Source organism: Salvia splendens, chromosome 10 (assembly GCF_004379255.2).
Source record: "Salvia splendens isolate huo1 chromosome 10, SspV2, whole genome shotgun sequence".
In the NCBI taxonomy this organism is placed as follows: domain Eukaryota; kingdom Viridiplantae; phylum Streptophyta; class Magnoliopsida; order Lamiales; family Lamiaceae; genus Salvia; species Salvia splendens.
The window spans coordinates 2,098,559-2,118,056 of NC_056041.1; the positions used below are offsets into that span (position 1 = coordinate 2,098,559).

At 40.7% G+C, this 19,498-nt stretch overlaps 4 protein-coding genes across 4 annotated transcripts; 1 reads left to right on the plus strand and 3 right to left on the minus strand.

Moving 5' to 3' along the window:
- Positions 1-124: 124 nt before the first annotated feature.
- Positions 125-3,487, minus strand: LOC121752995 (ferrochelatase-2, chloroplastic-like). Its single transcript, XM_042148122.1, has 9 exons — positions 3,243-3,487; positions 2,497-2,806; positions 2,273-2,416; positions 2,065-2,166; positions 1,847-1,950; positions 1,624-1,750; positions 1,365-1,517; positions 1,123-1,223; positions 125-802 (listed from the first exon to the last, which is right to left on the minus strand). Exons 1-9 carry the CDS (start codon positions 3,305-3,307, stop codon positions 484-486), a joined length of 1,425 nt encoding a protein of 474 aa, XP_042004056.1. The 5' UTR covers positions 3,308-3,487; the 3' UTR covers positions 125-483.
- A 745-nt stretch (positions 3,488-4,232) lies between these two features.
- On the plus strand, positions 4,233-7,090 carry LOC121751988 (cation/H(+) antiporter 28-like). Its single transcript, XM_042146836.1, has 3 exons — positions 4,233-5,467; positions 5,661-6,251; positions 6,404-7,090. Exons 1-3 carry the CDS (start codon positions 4,499-4,501, stop codon positions 7,013-7,015), a joined length of 2,172 nt encoding a protein of 723 aa, XP_042002770.1. The 5' UTR covers positions 4,233-4,498; the 3' UTR covers positions 7,016-7,090.
- A 78-nt stretch (positions 7,091-7,168) lies between these two features.
- Positions 7,169-10,915, minus strand: LOC121751989 (serine hydroxymethyltransferase 3, chloroplastic-like). The gene is made up of 11 exons (XM_042146837.1): positions 10,758-10,915; positions 9,838-10,096; positions 9,433-9,628; positions 9,165-9,339; positions 8,858-9,088; positions 8,626-8,748; positions 8,374-8,478; positions 8,187-8,273; positions 7,989-8,096; positions 7,738-7,810; positions 7,169-7,635 (listed from the first exon to the last, which is right to left on the minus strand). The coding sequence occupies exons 2-11, from the start codon at positions 10,052-10,054 to the stop codon at positions 7,361-7,363; spliced, it is 1,590 nt and encodes a 529-aa protein (XP_042002771.1). The 5' UTR covers positions 10,055-10,096; positions 10,758-10,915; the 3' UTR covers positions 7,169-7,360.
- Positions 10,916-12,798: 1,883 nt separating this feature from the next.
- Positions 12,799-15,459, minus strand: LOC121751990 (PITH domain-containing protein 1). Its single transcript, XM_042146838.1, has 9 exons — positions 15,239-15,459; positions 14,888-14,968; positions 14,483-14,532; positions 14,092-14,169; positions 13,854-13,911; positions 13,731-13,780; positions 13,483-13,597; positions 13,350-13,411; positions 12,799-13,072 (listed from the first exon to the last, which is right to left on the minus strand). Exons 1-9 carry the CDS (start codon positions 15,320-15,322, stop codon positions 13,030-13,032), a joined length of 621 nt encoding a protein of 206 aa, XP_042002772.1. The 5' UTR covers positions 15,323-15,459; the 3' UTR covers positions 12,799-13,029.
- Positions 15,460-19,498: the final 4,039 nt, after the last annotated feature.

The window sequence follows — 19,498 nt, forward strand, 5'->3', positions numbered from 1 at the left end:
TATGTCCATTTTTTTTACCAATTTTATTTTAAAATTCATATTGCCCATTATCAGGCTACTTGTAGATGAAGTATTTGGTTGCACTGTGAAATGGTGTCATGGAAATTAATTAAGAGGCCAATTATATTCACAAATCAACAATTTATTCTTTATCTTTGTATGCTGCAGAAGCACAAATAAAGCTTAAACATGGATACTCTGATCTTACAAAGACAAGTACAAGAAATATTCCAACTAAATTGTAGTATTGAACTCAACTAAACGCCTTCAATAAACAAAAACAATAGTCGATCAGAGCATCTCCTTTATGATTTCCACAAGAAAAAGGGTAACAAAATAAGAGCCTTGCAAAGTGCTGAGAAGGTATTATAACCTATTCTATGCTATATCTGGTTAAGAGTATATATAGGGTCCTTCAAAGGGTAACCTGCTAACGCATCTTAGAAGGATCCCTTGCCCGCTTGTTTAGTTAATCGAAGTCGTCTACAGAACGCGACTCTTGAACGCAGACATCAGTTTAGGTGATAATAGCAGAAGGAACGCGAAGATTGAACCAAAGATCATCTTGACAGCATATGCCACAAAACCATTTTCAGCATTGTCTGAGGTGGTGGTATTGGAGTTGGATATAGCCATAGCAGAAGGCAATGCTTCGATTACTGCATCAGCCAGATCAGTGATGAACGATGGCGTACAGTTGAGAGCAGGGACACGACCCCAGTTCACAATGCCTGATTCAAGAGCCAATTCTCTGTACTCCATGTCAATTTCTTCGAGAGTTTCTATGTGCTCGCTCACAAAACTGAAAGTAGACAGCTTGGTAATTAGATGAGATGACGCAGTGATGGAGTGAGGAATCTCTTTCAGGAGCCATACTAATAAACATGCATGTCCTAGTATTCTTTTCTTTTCAAGTCGGTTTTGAAGGTATAATGATGAAATGACATATAATACTCCTATCGTTTTATTATCTCAACAGACCCAACCCCTTCTGTCCCGTGATGAAGTACATGTAGATTTTTGTTTAAATGATGCACGTGTTATGTCACAGAAGTAACTACCAGTAAAACTTTGTTTTATCTTTTTAAATAATATGAGAGAGAGAGAGAGAGAGGGGCATACCTCACAGGAACTGCGAGGAGGGACTTAACACCTTGTTTGCCGAGATCAACAAGAACTTCATCAGTGTATGGCTTTAACCACTGCACAGGTCCCACACGGCTCTGGAACAAAATGCTGAGAAGTTATGCAGACTTCTATTGCACAGATTGCTCAACAAAATTTGATGTATATTGTATAAAGTAATTAAGGAAATTCTCGCCTCAGGCCGCCAAACACAAAAGAACTAGTAATTTGCAACGAACCTGGTAAGCCAAAGTATGATCATTTCCAATTCCTCTCGACTTGAGCTCTTGCATTATTAGGAAGATGCACTCTTCCATCTGGTCTCGGTACGGATCACCAGCATTCTCAACATAGCTGACAGGAACTCCGTGGGCGCTGAAAAATATCATCACCTACAATTTTGACAGAAAATTTTAATATTATATACATATCATGATAGAACCACATTACTGAAATTTGATGCTCTATCAATATTTACAGCAAAGATATATCATCCACCTCTTCAGGGTTTGAGAAATTCTGTAGCTCCTCCTCGATCAAGTCAGCCATAGACCTGATATAACCTTGCCGCTGATACCATGACTGTATGATAGCAACAGGTAATCTCGACAGATGTGCATCATTCCTGATAGGTTTTGTGGAATATGTCAAAAGAGGAGGAAATGAAACTGGGAATGCATTCATTTTTCAATAATATAAATGCAGTGAACCTGCATATTACCTAAACATTTCTTGAAGAACACGGACGCTTGAGCCAGTTGTTGAAATAGAGTATTGGGGATACAGTGGCAACACGACAAGCCTTGTAATCCTATCTCTCTTAATCTGTGAGAAAACAAAACGAGCAACCAAAACAAAAGTTCAAAATAATAAGACGTTTTAAACTCCTTAGGCAAACATATGAAAATATTTCTATTTGGTTCAATTTGGGTGACTTGCCTGACGAACTGCTTCCTCCGTAAACGGGTGCCAGTATCGCATTGCTACATAGACATCAGCAGAAACCTCCTTAGCTTCAAGAGCAGTTTTCAACGCATTTGCCTAGAGAAGAGGAATGAAAGAATTCTTTAGATGCTGCCACCTCAAAAAACACCAAACTCCAAAATCAATGAAGGCAAGAAGAGACATTGTTTGTGGAACTTGATACCTGCTCGTCTGTTATCTTGCGCAAAGGAGAACCTCCGCCAATGGAAGCATAACCTTCTTTGCTCTTAGGAGCTCTCAACACTGAAATCAGTTGTGCCAAAGGGCGTTGAAGGAATCGGAACAACCTGGGAAGACGAATAATATCCTGCAATATGGAGAATCACCAATATGAAAACTATCAAATCGAATGGTAAAACTATGAACTAGTTTCGAAATGAACCATACTGGGTCAGCAAACAAATTGAACAGGAAAGGCTGAACATCATTTAGAGTGTCAGGGCCTCCAAGATTCAGAAGCAGAACTCCAATCTTTTCTTCATCCGTGTTAGAATGCGACTCAAAAGCGCCCACAGGATATGTGCATACCCCAGTCGAGCAATGTGTTCGTCCAACAATGATCTTCCTCTGCACCGGAAGTCTCAAAGGCAAACCTCCTGAAACAGAGTTTTTTGTGTTGCTGGAACTAGAACACCGAGCCACAGAAAGTTTGGTTGTGTTAACGAAAGATGGATTCGATTTAACATGATGGTGTGACCTGGAAATGAACATTGTGATTCAAAACTTGTATATCTCTCTTTCATAACCAACATTCCATCAATATATCCCAAATCGATACATATGATCTATACATTATTACTTCAGATCATGTTCACCACTATATTCAGTTTAAAATTTTTAACAATTGCAATATACATCAACCCTCATTTACACATATATTTTCCCTCACTGAAAATAGACAAGACCTTCGCTCCAAAAAAGCTAAAATTAAAATTAACCGAAATCTCCAAAACCTATTCACAGAGAAAGATCACCAGCATTCAGCTTCAACAAGTAATGAAAGTAATCACGTGATCCAATCGTCAACACAACAAAAATTCAGAAAACACGAACAATCAATCACATATAATAAATAAAATCAAGTGAAATAAATCAGTAAATCACATTTTTCACAAAAAAGAAAAAAAACTCACGATTCAGAATTCTGATGAAGACAGATTTGGGGAAGAATCCGAGAGCCTACAGCAACAGCTTCCATTTTCAACGATTCACAACAACTCCACTCCAAACTCTTAATCCGTGGAGAAACAACCTGTATATATATGCTGGTAATTGCAGATTAAAAGTTGAAAGGGTTTTTTGCAATATTCTTCAATTTGATTAGGTAGAACCTAGAAGAGGAGAAAAGTTCTATAATTCTTGTCTGAATAATTAATACAATAGCGCTTAGTAAAGTTGGTGAGATTAACTACAGTAAGTGTTTAATTTTCACCTACTAATGCTGGATTATTTTAAACAAACCAAACGCCGCCTTAACTTGGTTCCAGCTAACTAACAAGATTGTTGGATTTAAAACTAAAATATACAAAACTTAAAACTAAAAAAAGAATAAATATACTTTTATTAAAGTGAACATCTCCCCAAAAGATAAGGATTCTGAGTGAGAAATTTCAATATTCGTTGGTTTAAAGTGAACGCAATTAACAAAATTTTAGTGCAATTTCAATCTATTTCAGTAATTTTATGTGAGAAAATGTCAATATTTTGTTTATTTCACAGTTTTGTTCCCGAAATTCGACATTTAACATGATTTAATTATACATCATATATAACAATTTCTTGATTTTTTTTATTTTTTTGTATGTATTATTTTGAGCAAAATCTGCCTGCATGCATGGTGTCTTTCTTCACCACAGGAACACCACATTCCACGAATAGCAAGTTATAAAGCTCTCTCTCCTCACAAACCTCAGATTTTTTTTCTTCTTTTTTTCAGCAAAAATAACGATAATCCCTCAGACTAGATAGAAAGAACTCATAGATTCTTGAATTATACACATTCAACTACAGTTTTCCATTAAAAAAAAATACAAAATCATCACAAATCTTAAAGAAGAAAAAAAAAGAAAAAATGGATATCGGAAATTTGAAGAACATGACAAATGCAGCCCTATGCACAAACGGCAGCATGACTTTCCGGCTCGCCACCGTAGCTGTCTACATGCTCGGATTCTTCTTCATCGTCTTCCTTTGCAACTTCCTCCACATCTTCCTCCGCCGCCTCTCCCAGCCCCGAATATTCTCCGAATGCATAGTCTCTCTTTCCCCCTTTTTTTTCCTTTTCAAAGATGATCAATAATGGTTCCTCATTTATCCCATTTCGTTTCACTTTTTTAATTAAATTAATCGCCTCCCATCTCAGGTGGGGCTATTCCTGAGCAATCTACCGATGATACGCAAGCACACGAAGGGGGAGGGCATCCGCAACACAATCGAGTACATTGTGGAGGTGGCGATGGTCCTCCACATGTTCGTGGTGGGTCTCGAGGTAGACCCCAACATCTTCCTCGAGATCCACCTCCCTGAGGCCAAGGTGGCCTACTCGGCCATCTTGACCACCTTCGTCATGGCCTCGTTCCTCACCCCCTTCCTCGACATCCCGGAGACCTCCAGCGTCCCCTTCAACCTCTGCCTCTCCGTCATCATCTCCGGCACCGCCAGCCCCCTCCTCACTCGCCTCATCACTGACCTCAAGATCGGCAAGTCCGACATTGGCCGCTTCGTCGTCTCCGCGGGCATCCACACCGACCTCGTCGCCACCCTCCTCATCTGCATCGGCTTCATCGTCTTCGACCCCCTCGATGGGTTCTACTACCGGAGCGTCAGGACCGTCGTCTCCATGGTGTCGCTCGTGGCCATGGAGGTGGTGGTGGCGGCGAAGGTGACGCCGCTGATCATGAACTGGGTCAACCGCGAGAACCCGGAGGGGAAGCCGATGAAGTGCTCCCACCTGGTTCTCGCGGTGGCCTATGTGGTCATGATATGTAGCTTCTCACCGCTGTGCGTCAATTACAACAAGATTCTGAGCTCGTTTCTCGCCGGAGTTTTCATGCCTAGAGATGGGAGGATAGCTAAGATGATGATCATTCAAGTGAACTATTTCTTCAATGCAATTTTTCACCCACTCTTCTTCTTCTGGGTTGGGACAGAGGCCCAATTCAAACAGTTCCAAGCCGGGAAGCTGCAGACGTGGGCGAGGATCGCCTTCATCTTCTTGATCGCCACCCTCGGGAAGGTCATCGGGGCGGGGCTGTCTGGCGTGATGCTCGGCTTGCACTGGCAGGACTCCGTCGCCACGGGTCTGCTGCTCAACATCAAGGGCCACTTCCATGTCTACTTAGCCATCATGGCCACAAATGTGAGTCATTTTGTTAGTCTGATTTAGTGGTGTGCGGTTTTAACCGCACCGGAACCGGCGTATTGGTTCCAACGGCGGTTTGAGCAAAATTTGAACCGGAACCAGCGGTTTTCGAACTGCGGGCATCACTAGTCTGATCGCATTTGGTCTGAAAATCCCAGTTCTTTTTTTCATATTTCTGATGACGGTGCAGATGAACTACACAAGCATCTCGACGAGCCTCTCCCTTGTGTTCACGACGCTGCTGACGGTGGTCTACACCCCACTGGTCGTGTCGAGCATCATCAAGCGAGCGAGGCGGCACGCCCCAACGCAGAGGATGGCGCTCCAGTGGCTAAACCCCTCTAGCGAGCTGCGAGTACTGATGTGCGTCCGGGGCACACAGCACGTGGGCGGGGCAGCAAACCTCATGGCGATCTCGCGGGGACCGTTGGACCCTGGGATCCTGGTTCATCTGACGGACATGGTGGAGCTGACCGACAGGATTGCGGCGACGCTGGCGCACAATCAGAGCATGGATGCTGTGACGGTGACGGATCCGACGGTGGTGGAGATGAGGGAGCAGATCACCACAGGCGTGAATGCGTACCTGGACGAGGACGGAGAAGGGATCACGACGCACCGGATGCTGGCACTCTCCACACTCAGCAACATGCACCAAGATGTCTGCATCTTAGCAGAGGATCTGTCAATTTCACTCATAGTTTTGCCGTTTCACAAGCAGCAAGAACCAAGTGGAAGGCTTGATCTTGGCCATGCCGGCTTTAGGCATGTCCATCGCAAGGTATGTAATGTGTTAAACCAAAGTTCAAATACATTAGCAACGGAGTACAATTCAGTTGGTAAGACGCCAATGCGTGTGATTTTGTAACTCTGAAAGAAAAAAGAATCAGTTCGGCCTACCTTGTAGAGCTAAGGAGAACTTTGATTTGCCAGATCCTCCGCCACGCGCCGTGCTCGGTCGGGATTCTAGTCGACCGGGGTCTTGGGGCGACGGCGCTGTCAAGAGCCGCCATATCCCTCTATGCAGCAGTGATTTTCATCGGAGGCAAGGACGACCGGGAGGCACTAGCCTTTGCCGGTAGGGTGGCCTGTCACCCGGGCGTGAAGTTGACGGTCATACGGTTCCTGCTAGAGGCTGCTGGGGACAGCGTGTCATCGATCGTGACCATGGCGAGGGCCAACACCGCGGAGCATCAGGAGGAGATGAAAGTTGATGATGAGTGCTTTGCAGACTTCTACGACAGGCATGTAGCCGGAGGGCATGTGGCCTACATGGAGAAGTACCTGAGTAACTCGGGGCAGGCCTTCTCGACGTTGAGGTCGCTCGAGGCACAGTATGGTCTGTTCATCGTGGGACGGGGTGGGAGGGTGAACTCGCTCCTCACGGTGGGGATGAATGACTGGGAGGAGTGCCCAGAGCTCGGCCCAATCGGGGACATCCTCTCCGCTTCGGATTTCTCCGCAACGGCCTCTGTTTTGGTAATACAACAGCACAGCCTCAAGGGGGAACTAGATGGTCTCCAAGAGGAATTCTCAATCATGTAGAGTGATTTTGTACAGACATACAGCAGATGATTTCAATTTTCAAATGCTGTCAGTTGTAAGTATTATGTCTCAATGTTCCTTTAATCAACACCAATTGTATTGCACCAAATCAGTCTGTGTGAGTGAGAGTGAGAGTGAGAGTGAGAGTGAGAGTGAGAGAGAGCATGCTATTACAAAATTTTGGATAAAGATCAAGAACACAATGTATCATCAAGTATTACAACATTCCAAACAACAACAAAAAGTGGAGTTGTTTTATTGTCTGATCAAATGAAAATCCAAAAAAAAGGACTTAATTTAGCAATGGCAAAGTGAGGATTGTTACTCGAGTGCTTGCTATTTTACTCACAAGCCAGGAATGGGGAATTGAGTTGTCAGCGCCTCAACTCTTCTTTGCAGATCCAGCACCCGGTCGGCCAATGGAAAGCTCGGAGAAGTCACAAATTTCATGAAATCTTGGAGCTTGGTGCCTGAAGCGGACTTCTTTGCTTCCTGGGTGATTTGCACGCCTTCGTGGATGAAGTCTGCAACTGCAACAAACTCTTTTTCACTGAAGCCTCGGGTAGTCATGGCAGGCGAACCTATACGTATGCCACCGGGCACTAGTGCACTTTTGTCACCTACATGGTGAAACAAGGGAGTAAGGGGCCAAAAAAAAGAAAAAGAAGCAAAGGAACAGATACAGTGTCTTGATACAAGAAGTTGAAACTGTATACACTCACCAGGTACAGAGTTTTTGTTGAGGGTTATAGATGCCATGTCGAGAATTTTCTCCACTCTCGCGCCATCAATGCTCTATTCAAACATCACATGTATTAATAATTCAGTATCAATGCCCTATTGATTGAACTGAAGTGTAAATTTTAAAAACTTGGTCAAGTGCTTCTCATGTGATTGATTGGAGTAGTAAAACTCAAGTTGCAGGTAAAAGGGAATCAATAGCTAAGGGGAAATAGGAAAGTTTCATGTTTACCAAGGGACGGAGATCCACAAGAACCAGATGGTTATCACTCCCACCAGAGACGAGTTTGTATCCCAACTCCATCAATCGTGAAGCTAGAGCTCTACAATTCGAGACCACCTGTGCAGGGGAAATTGGTGTCAAAATGGGCAAGCATTTCACTGACAATGGTTATTGATTAATTATTATGAGAGTAACTCCCGATACTACCTTGCTTTGATAAGCCTTGAATTCTGGAGATTTTGCATGCTTCAGAGAAACAGCAAGCCCTCCAATGGTGTGATTATGGGGGCCTCCCTGTTCAAATTTACAAGTGGATTCAGAGACCAAAAAACAAATACATCTATTAAGAAAAGATTGATATTCAGCACCGCAATAGCAGACTACACTCTCAGACCTGCAATCCTGGAAAAACGGCATTGTTAATTGCAGTTTCCAGATCAACTCCCAAAACAGGTTCCTTCTTGAAAAAGATCATGCCACCTCGAGGACCCCTGAGAGACTACAGAAACATGACATATACATTTAAACAGCAGCCTACTTGAGTAAAAGCAGCAACTCATACAGCTCTGAGAAAGTGGTTAAGAAAACATGCACGTTGCCCAGGAGTCGAGCTTGTAAGATTAGAAAAATAAGAATAAACATTAACCTTGTGCGTTGTTGTGGTTACAATGTCACAGAACTCAAAAGGATTAGCAACAACAGATGCAGAAACAAGCCCACTAATATGAGCCATATCCATCATAAGAAAAGCACCCGCAGCATCTGCAATCTACAATGAGGCAGGAGCATCAAGAATAATAGTTAGATGTGAATGAAATTGAGCAGGCACGAAGAGGTAGTATAATAAATATATGAATCAGTTACATGTGAAATTGTACCTTTCTCATGCGAGGATAATCAAAATCTCGAGGATAAGCACTAGCGCCTGCAATGATAAGTTTGGGACGGAAGAGGGCAGCTGTTTTCTCAAGCATATCATAGTCAACAAGGCCTGTAGTCTCATCCAATCGATAAGGCATCGATTCAAAATATATAGAGGTTCCTGAAACCCGTCGCTTAGCAGTCATGAAACCATGCGACAAGTGTCCACCGTGTGGTAAATCCAGTCCCTAATGTCAATTCAAAATCACCCTAAATGCATCAAAACAGTGATGCAAAGAGCTTAAAAGAAAGAATCTCATTTACCATTATACGGTCATGTGGGTTAAGAACCGCTGTGTAGACCTCAAAATTAGCAGGCGAACCAGACAATGGCTGGACATTCACACCCCATTTACTTCCATCCAAATTAAAAGCTGCAAGAGCCCTCTCTTGACAAAGAATCTCAAGTTCATCAATGAACTCATTGCCACCATAATATCTGAGGCAAAAAATGATCTCATAAGTTGAATACAGGTTAAACAAAATAATGCCAAAAATGTATCATTAACTGCCCTTCTAAATTCTAACATACCTTTTGCCAGGTAATCCCTCGGAGTACTTGTTAGTGAGGCAAGAGCCAACTGCTTCCATCACAGCTCGAGAAGTGAAATTCTCTGAAGCAATAAGTTCCAAGCTTCTGAATTGACGATTTTTCTCTTTGTCAATAATGCTGCGAACCTCTGGATCAACTTCTTTCAAGCCAAAATCCGCAAAGCTACTCCCATTTCCTAGTCATTTTAATAAACAACAACAAAACAACTTGTAACTCCAACCAATTCAACAAGGGAGAGAATTTTGTCTGTTCAATTACTTTAAGAGCAGAACAATTGATATGCACACCATCACAACAACATATGCAAATACTAAGAGAATGGAAGAAAAGGGAAACATTCCTGTAGTATCATGTCATGCAGAAGCAGCCAGTTATGAACAATACCTCCAACTTCAGGTACGGGAATAGGTGCGGAAGAAGGCGGCTTTCCAGTGACTAAGCTCCCTTCAAGTTGAGATGATCTACAAGGCTTGAACGAACTCATTTTAACATGACTCGGGCTTCCAATGGCACCCATCCAGTTTGAAGGAAATACTGATGTCTTGATCCCAACAGGTTGCTGAACGGAATTCATGATTGCAGATCCACCACAAGCCTGCATGCTGGCTCTCTCAGGAGGCAGAGATGTTTTTTTCTAATTAAACTGAAATATACCATTAAGAACACAATTACTTCAAATACCGAAACAAAAGTCTCAGCTACCTAACATTTACGTGTACAGTTATTTTAGATTAACACAACGGTATGCATCCCAGATAATTTTTCTGAAAAAAATAAAACACTGCAACAAAAATCTAATTCTAGTAATTAAAAAGCAGTGTATTCTGATAACGATTCATCTAAAACCATATTGCCACCCGAAGCAGATTAAATCAAAAAAATTTATGAGTCTCTCAAGATTTAAAAAAAAGGAAAAGAAAAAACAGTTCAATATAAACTAGGAGTAATTCACCTATCTAAGAAAAAAAATTGTTCCTTACTCAATAACAATAGTTTGATTTTAACATCTCAATCCAACCCATCACAATGACAATCAGCAAATTCATTTCAAAGACGTTAGAGAGGCACACCTACTTCTAACGAGAAAAAAAAAATCATTCTCAGAGCATAAAAACTACTCTTTTTTTCTCGAAAATAAGCTATCAACGAGCTCGAAATCAGCAGAAAACCTTGCACAACAACTCAACGTTCAACTTGAATCCAATAGTGTCAAAAAAACAGCAACGGTAACCCGAAGAAAACAAACAAAACACGCAAACAGAGCAAAAATAACTGGATTCTTCAGCTACGCAGCAATACAATACCTCAAGACCTCCTTCTCCTTGTAAAGAAAGAGAAGCAAATTGCCAGAGATTTTCGTCAAATGTAAAAAAATTGGGTGTTGATTATGCAGAAGTGGGATTGAGCAGTGGAGAAAATAAAACCTAGGTGGCTCAAGGAAAAGCGCGCGCCGCTCAATCTTATTACTTATACTCGCTCCATTTGTATACGACTACTGACTATTATTATTTTATTACTACAAAATGAAATAACATCAAGTAAGTCGATTGACATCTAAAAATGTAATACTTTAATGAAACGAATTATTTAATTAAACATATGAATAAAATAAATAAGTTAATTGAATGTGAGATAATGGTAAGAATTGATATTATTGATAAAATATAGAATTTTACAAAATAATAGTAATAATAATTGGGGTTGGGGTTTTAAGAGTGTCCACTGACCACAATAGGGAGCCGCGGTGCCCTATAGGGTGGAAATCAATGGCCGCGACGGGGGGAGCTACTCAGCGGGGACACGGTGCCCCTCATGCGTTGCGGCACCCTATTGCACGGCGCCGAAAAACCTTTTTTTTATTTTCATTTATTTGTGATAAAATAATGTGTTTTATAATTAAATAATGTGATTTGAGCTAACAATTGATAAAATAGTGTGATTGTGGTTATGGACAAGTCCACTATTGGACTGGGCAAATTTTTGTGACTGTGGATAAGCTTTTGTAGCTAGGGATGTCAATCGGGCTGGCCCACCGGGTTTCGGGCCAACCCTACTCGGGTTGCGAGTCAATCGGGTGCGGGTTAATCGGGTTGAGATTTTTTCGGGTTATAAAAGTTCAACCCTAACCCTAAACGCTCGGGTTTCGGGCTGGCCCAGCAGGTTAATCGGGTTGCTACCGATAAAATTAACATGCGATTAATCCAATAAATAATGACGAAAATTAGTTATATTTATAAAATATAAATATTTAGTTATGATAAATTTGAGATTTATACTTAAACTCAAACACAAACATGATCAAATACTAATATTTGATATTTGTGTAAAATAAAACATAAATTTAAATATTTTAAAGCATGTGTTAAAACATGTTTATAAATTTAAATATTTATTAATGAATTAGAAGTTTCTAATTTATTTATTTATTATTATATTAATAAAAATTTAATATATAGTTTATATGTTTAATATAAAATTGAATGTTATTTTTTTAGTTATCTATATTATAAAAATAATCAATGAAATCGTCCAATTCGGAGTCAAACAAATAGAACAATAGAAATTTTATCGGGTTTTCGGGCCAGCCCATCGGGTTTTCGGGTCTGACCCTAACGGGTTGCGGGTTAATCGGGTGCGGGCTAATCGGGTTGTAATTTTATCGGGCTAGAAATTTTCAACCCTAACCCTATAAATTTGGCGGGTTATTCGGGTCAGCCCACGGGTTGCGGGCTGCATTTACATCCCTATTTGTAGCTGTGCCTTGGACTTGGCCAAACTAATGTGGACACTTTAATATGATAGCAAAACCTAGTTAGGTATTAGAATAGTTTTTAAATATTGCCCGATTTACATGAGAAAAATTACAAGTGATTTTTTTTTCAATTTTATTTACACTGAATATAAGATATTCGTAAAAGCTAGTGTTTATAGTATTTCAATAAAATTAAATATTTTACATTTCTAAAGAAAATCTGAGACGACTAACGAAAGTTACTGGATGTGAACTAGCCACGTTATACTGGACTATGCATCTTTCATTCAAAGGGCATTCTGTTATTTTATTGAATCAGCACACTTAGCCTTGTTGAGATGAATTGAGTATCCAAATTTCACGAGTTTTTCTTGCTTTTCGTCATTCTTTGGGTTCATCACTTAAAGCAACAGCTTGGCAGGCACGGACACAACCACCCGTGCCAACCTGATACGGGATGCAAGCAGGATAGGCACCCGACATTATATGGAGTAAAAAATCACGAACGAAGATAATCAACCAGACTCGACTTATAAGCCGACGTACTTTGACATGGAAAACATACGTAAGAAACAACACATTCCCATCGCTGCTAAAAAGAAAATGAACCTAAACTCTTTGACATTCAGAAAGTTCAGTATTGAGAGAGATGCATGGGGAAGTTCACAACCGCTCAAACTTTCAAGAAATGCAACTATTGAACTTCTCTGTGAAACAAACTAGCCACTTTCGAGTTAGATTGATCTTATATCTCATGAAGATTGAAGATTCATACACTAAAAGCCATTGATATCAGAAGTTTTAGTTATGCCAATGAGAGCTCCTCACTCCACGTGTCCAAGGCTGCCGCCAGTCTCAGCTTGTGTTCTGCACAACATATCAACATTTAAGAAATGGATTCGAGAAAAACGGTATTTGAAGTCTAAGTTTGTATATGTCGACCTGTTAGTACATGGGTATTTCCATAAGATGCTACTAACTACTACTCTTAAGAATTTATGTTTTCTTATGCAGCTTACAAAAAAGTAGCATCAAACTCAGCATATATCAAACTCAAGCATCACATCATCCATTTTATATGTGCAAATGACCAATACTTAGGCTTATTTTTGGGTGGGGGTAGAATGAGATTATGAGAACTCACTTGTGGTCAGAAGGATTTGGTGTGATTTCATAGACTATTGTCGCAACAACATCTCTTTTCAGCTGCATGAGGTTTATATTAGATCATGTCAAAGAGTAGCAAAGATCGGATTCAAATTTTGCTACCACAATACCTGAGTAGCTTCTCCTTTCAACCCAATGTAATGTATTTGAGTTGTACTTGCATCACCACCAAAATTAACTGGGAAATGCAACGTGAGGTTCCCAACACTCTGAAATCTCGAATACCTGTTGATACATTATTAGAGAGTCAGAAACTTAGGATTAGTGAAGAGATCTACAGAAAATTTATTGAGAAAAGATTGCAGTCGGATACCGATACAACATGCACGCGGTGCTAAAAGTATAATTTAAACCTCACCTTGTCTGGTACTCCAAAACTCCTTGTAAGTTTTCTGCCAAATCCCACTCCTAAGATGATAAACAAAAGTCAATACTAGAATTATGAGTACAATCTGACCAAATAGCTTATGTAACAGCATACCTGCACGGCTTGCATATTCTGAGCATCTGAAAAGTCAATACCCTCTCGGTTGATGAATCTGGGTTAAGCAGCTTATTCAGGCAACAAAAATAATGGGTAGCAAGATGCGGTGATAAGGATAAATTGACAAAATTCAGCAATGTAATACACCAATACAATTCCAGCAAATTATAGGGTAAAAGAGCACACTTAACTATATCATTTTAAAATGAAAAAGCACAAAGTTACTAGAACTCACGCTCTCATCTTTGCAGGACTCGTCCCATCAGCACCACCAACGATTGAAATGCTCTTTAGCTTAACATCTGATGTGAATCTATACATTAAACAAACATATAAGCAAATTTCAATAAAATAAATTGGCTAAATGAAAATCAATCAGATAGTAGATCTCATCCAATTGAGAACATCAACAAATTCGATAAAATACAATAAGCAAAGTTTTGAGCTATCACATAGTTAAATGGATTTTAGATTTTTCGCTGCAGAGTATGCAGTTTGCTATCAGTTGAGGCTTCCACGATGAACATACAAGTCATTCCTTAATTCTTATCAACTATTTCTTTCATGAAAAAAATAACAGGACATTCGCCACTCAATCCATCAAACAGAGAAAGTTTGATACTCACGGAATAAAGACTATCAACTCAGGATCATCTTCATTGCTTTCCAAGTAACCCTGTGGCATTCAAAACAAAATCGCTGAAGTAATTTCTAGCTATCAAACACTACACACACAATCAATAAGAGAAAAGAAGACATTTAAATGTCCCAACCACCATACCTCATGCTACCATATACTTGACTTAATACTAAAAGACAACATCTATTGAAGATAAGAAACAAAGCAAATCAATAGCAACTAAAAACTTTTTAATCCAATACAAAGTGATACAAATCCAGTGGAACGGGGAACGCAAAACATGACAAATATATAGCAATCAGACTTCACCACAGAAACAATAACTCAAAACATCAATATATGGAAACCTATCGGTAACCAAAACTCAACAGATTACTAGATTAGGGCGTACCTCTGAAGAGTTCAGCCGCTGCTCCCAATCTTTGAACACCGACTTCACACTTCCAGAAACAGCCTCATTCAGCGCAGAAACCTTCGGAAACATAGATTAAATGCTGATCTATATACATTTAGATTTTTTTAAAAAATAGTAGAAAACCGAATCAACAAATTCGAGATAGTAGATTCTGGCATATCACTGAACACAACAATCACAAATAATACACTAAATCGACATCTAAACAACAAATCTCTCCGCATAAAACATAACACTGCGCGCGCAACAGAGCCTCACATCACATGTTCGGAAAATTAGAATTTAAAAGTAAACCTAATGCAGAGAGAGAGAGAGAGGGAGAGGAACCTTGGATAGATCGATGTGTTTGTAGAGAGACCAATCGGTGGAGCAATCGTGCTCTTCGCAGCTGTGATCGTGCAAACACGACATGTTTTTCAGCTCGGTTGCTATCTCAGTGCCTGTTGCGTGTTTTTTGTGCGTGAAAAGTAGATATTTGCGCCGATATATGAACACCGATAGTCTGATAGTACTATTACAACTCAAAATTGAAAAAAATGAAATGGAATACGCAAGGCAAAATTTGAAGAAACCCTATAAAGAATAAGGATATTTATTTTTGGGTTAATTGGTTAACATATTATATTTGATTTTCTCTGCGATTTTTGAACTTGATGTCTAGATACATATAAGATTTTTTAAATATATTTCGGATTTTTTTATATAGTATTTTTTAATATATTACGGAATTTTACACTAATTCAAATTATTGGTAAAGATATAATATTATATATTTTTAATTTTGAAAGATTTCATCCTTCTGATTAAGTTATAATCTGACTTTATAAATAGAAATATCGATGTGGACAAATTTATGGGAAATTTGATTCAATGAGATAATCTATCGTTTTACTCTGGCATATTTTTCGCCCTTCTTCAATTTCCTCAAGACATGCGACGAATTAGAATTTAAGCAAATTTATTTATTTTAGTGATAACTAACCCTTTTAAAAAAAACAATTCAAATTATTTATATCAAAAATAAGAAATACTATATGTTTGGGAACATGGAATCGGGGTGTGTAATTGGAGCCTTCAATTCTAAATCCAATGTTTGATACCATAAAAATATTTAGATTTGGAATTGAATTCAATCCCACGATTTGAATTCCATATTAATAAAAATTGGAATTCCAAATAGTTATATAATTACATATTTTCACTATATAGCAATGGTACAAATTTCACATGATACACAAATTTCACATGATACACAAATTTCATACACTATACACACTACACACATTGCACACACTACACACTTAGTCACATACTCCCTCCGTCCCGCACTACTCGCACCTTTCCTTTTGGGCACGGAGATTAAGGAATGAGTGATAGACAAAATCAACAATTACGGTTGTAGGTATAAATTGTTACTAAAAATGGAAAGAGTGCAAATAACTTGGGACGCCCAGAAAGGAAATAAGTGCAAGTAGTGCGGGACGGAGGGAGTACTACACATCATTCACACACTACACATGTTTTCATATTGTGTGCAGGTGTGTGTATTTTGTGTATAGTATGTGTATTTTGTGTTTGGTATGTGCAGTGTGTGTATTATGTGTATAGTGTGTTTGTAATGTGCGTATAGTGTGCATAGTGTGAAGTGCGTATTTTGTGTGTCTATGTGTATAATATGTTTATTTTGTGTTAAGTGTGTGTGAGTGTATTTTGTGTACAGTGTGTATGTAAAAATTATTCAAATTTAATTTTATATCAATTACTTTATTTTTTTCCAAATATAGATTCAATTCCATAGAATTTAAATTCCAATTCAATTCCTATTTCGTTTAGCAAAGGAGCCTAAAATTTCAAAATCACCTCCAAATTCAACATAACAAACTCAGAAATCAACCACCGGAAAACCCAGCGAGAAAAATGGACTCCGCAGAGATCTGGAGCTCAAAAGCGGTTCACGGTGGTGGTGGTGGCGGTGGATACACTCTCCCAGCAGTCCGGTTCGCGAACGAGGACATACTATTCTGCATTGATGTGGGCACGGAAACGTTGGCGGAGATGAAGGTGAACGGGCCCAACGGTCGGCCCTACACCCGATTGGATTCAATAAAGCAGACAATTATGCTATTCGTGCACTCCAAGCTCAGCATCAATCCCGACCACCGTTTCGCGTTCTCCGCCTGATGGGGTACGTACTAAACAAGCCCAATAGCAGTGACGGCCCATCAGCCCAAAGCCCAAGGAAGAGTATCAGTTCGGCATTACCAAAGAGTTCGGCCCCAGCCTACAGCTCGGTAAAAGCCAACCAATCAGTTCGACATTACCAAAGAGTTCGGCCCCAGCCTACAGCTCGGTAAAAGCCGACCAATCTAGCTCTACTCTCAGATCGGCAAAAGCTGCTCGGCAATAGTTCAGAAGTTCGGTCTCAGTATTCGACCGAACTGGGAGATAGTGGACTCATGCAGAACCTCCACGACCTCCACTACACGATCTATTTAGTGGTGTCAACTCATGCAGGATAGCGGACCAAACAAAGAGATAGTGGACCCATGCAGGATCTCATGACCTCCACGACATCCACTACCTAGTTAGTGGTGATGCAAGCCACGACCTAGTTAGTGGTGATGCAAGCCACGATCTTAAGTTCAATGTATAAATAGAACTTAGATCAGATAGAAGAGGGTTCTCTCTAGACATTAAATATCATATAGCAAGTCTGTATTTGTAAGCTGGAAAACCAGATCAAGCAATACAATCTTGCCCTCCTTTCTTCCCGTGGACGTAGATTTACCTCAGTAAATCGAACCACGTAATTCCTTGTGTCGTGATCTATATTCATTACCTGCATTTACTACTATCAAAAATTCGCCCAACCATCACTGGCGCCGTCTGTGGGAAACAGAGAACCAAATTTGTGATAAAGCGAGTTTTTGATCCTCTTCTACAAAAAAAAAATGCATACCAGATCACATAATACCCGTGCTTCCGTTCGTGATAACCATGAGGAAGCTAGTCCAGCCCGCAGGTCTGGAAAACAGCCTCGGGAGAAATCTACTTCCAGTTCTCACGGAGAAGGAACAAGCCGCTCAAAGACTCATCGCACCGAGTCTTCCCAGCAGCCCGATTTGAACGAGGCTGTCAAGTTGTTTTTGGCCGAGAAGCAGGAAGAGTTCTTAATTTTCCTGCAAAAGGGCCAAAAGCCGGAGACGAAAACGGTGGATTCTCCCTCCTCATCCAGACATGAAAGTCACTACCGCAGTAGTGCCGTGTCTTCCAGGAAGAAGAATCCTCAACCCCGACATGTTCCTGTTCCTCCTCGGTACCGGAATCACAGGAGAACTCCATCTCCTCCATACCGAAGAGATGTCGGGTTCGCCATGTACGGAGCATTGAAGACTCCGTTCTCGGACGATATCACCCGAACTCCCTTACCACAGAATTACCGAACTCCGTCAATGACTTATGACGGGTTAGTGAATCCTCATGACTTCCTGGGACGCTATCAGTATAACATGGTGAACCAGGGTCTCAATGAGGTCCATATGTGCAAGCTGTTTCCCGAGCTGCTTATCGGGAACGCAAGAAGGTGGTTCGATAGCCTCCCCAAAGGCAGCATTAGATCTTACCGAGATCTAATGGATGCTTTCCACAGGAGGTTCTTTCAGAAAGCGGAAGCCCGAATCACTTCGGCTCAGCTGCTTTCTACACGTCAAGGACGCGACGAAAAGATCAGCGACTTTATGACGAGGTTCCACAAGGAATGCCTACAAGTAGATGATCTCAATGATCTACTTGTCATTTCGGCATTCCAAAATGGAATCCTGCCCGGAGCTCTCTACAGAAAGCTCGTGGAATGCAGTCCGCAAACAGCTCAAGAGATGTGGGACATTGCGGACCAGTTTTCTCGTGCCGATGAGGCAGACCGTCGAAAACGGTCTTTAGACAGCTCATCTAGAGAAGACAAAAAGAAGCCCGATCATAGCGATCAGAGGCTCCCTCGCCGAACTCTTTCCCCACTAAAGGAGGGATAGCGGTCATCCGAGGTGATCAAAAAAGAGCAAGTGTTTGCAGATTGCGCTTAAAAGTGCCGAGCAATCAGATCGGCACCATCAAGCATAGCAATCACAGCAGCCGGAGTCAGAGGCAGGCGAAATGACCGAAGTCACACCGGAGCCGAACTCGATGGTGTACGGCACTGAAGCCGTGATTCCGGTTGAAATCGACATACCCAGTCCCCGAACTCTTAATTTCTTAGCAGAACTGAATGAGGACGGACTGAGAGCCGAACTAGATCTGGCCGAAGAAAGAAGAGAATTGGCCTGCATAAAAGCAGCCAAGTACAAGGAGCAAGTAGCCCGGTATTATAACCAAAGGGTGAAAAAGCTGCAATTTCAAGTGGGAGATCTCGTCTTGAGAAACAACGAAGTAAGCCGAGCAGAAAAGCTGGGCAAACTCGAACCCACATGGGAAGGTCCATATCAGGTGTCAGAAGTCCTCGGCAAAGGGTCTTATAAATTGACTCACATGTCAGGAGAACAAGCACCCCGAACATGGTACATTTCCAACCTCATGAAGTTCCATTTGTAAGAG

Excerpts from the sequence above, each read along its gene's own strand:
- LOC121752995 (XM_042148122.1), bottom strand. The coding sequence starts at position 3,307 with ATGGAAGCTGTTGCTGTAGGCTCTCGGATTCTTCCCCAAATCTGTCTT. Across the intron at positions 2,417-2,496 it reads TCAATTTGTTTGCTGACCCA|GATATTATTCGTCTTCCCAG; the intron begins GTATGGTTCATT and ends TCCATATTGCAG. Across the intron at positions 2,167-2,272 it reads GCAAGATAACAGACGAGCAG|GCAAATGCGTTGAAAACTGC; the intron begins GTATCAAGTTCC and ends CCTCTTCTCTAG.
- LOC121751988 (XM_042146836.1), top strand. The coding sequence starts at position 4,499 with ATGATACGCAAGCACACGAAGGGGGAGGGCATCCGCAACACAATCGAG. Across the intron at positions 5,468-5,660 it reads TAGCCATCATGGCCACAAAT|ATGAACTACACAAGCATCTC; the intron begins GTGAGTCATTTT and ends ATGACGGTGCAG. Across the intron at positions 6,252-6,403 it reads TTAGGCATGTCCATCGCAAG|ATCCTCCGCCACGCGCCGTG; the intron begins GTATGTAATGTG and ends TTGATTTGCCAG.
- LOC121751989 (XM_042146837.1), bottom strand. The coding sequence starts at position 10,054 with ATGCAGGCTTGTGGTGGATCTGCAATCATGAATTCCGTTCAGCAACCT. Across the intron at positions 9,340-9,432 it reads GAGGGATTACCTGGCAAAAG|ATATTATGGTGGCAATGAGT; the intron begins GTATGTTAGAAT and ends TTTTTGCCTCAG. Across the intron at positions 8,479-8,625 it reads TAACCACAACAACGCACAAG|TCTCTCAGGGGTCCTCGAGG; the intron begins GTTAATGTTTAT and ends ATGTTTCTGTAG.
- LOC121751990 (XM_042146838.1), bottom strand. The coding sequence starts at position 15,322 with ATGTCGTGTTTGCACGATCACAGCTGCGAAGAGCACGATTGCTCCACC. Across the intron at positions 14,170-14,482 it reads GAGTTGATAGTCTTTATTCC|ATTCACATCAGATGTTAAGC; the intron begins GTGAGTATCAAA and ends TTTAATGTATAG. Across the intron at positions 13,781-13,853 it reads AGAATATGCAAGCCGTGCAG|GAGTGGGATTTGGCAGAAAA; the intron begins GTATGCTGTTAC and ends TTATCATCTTAG.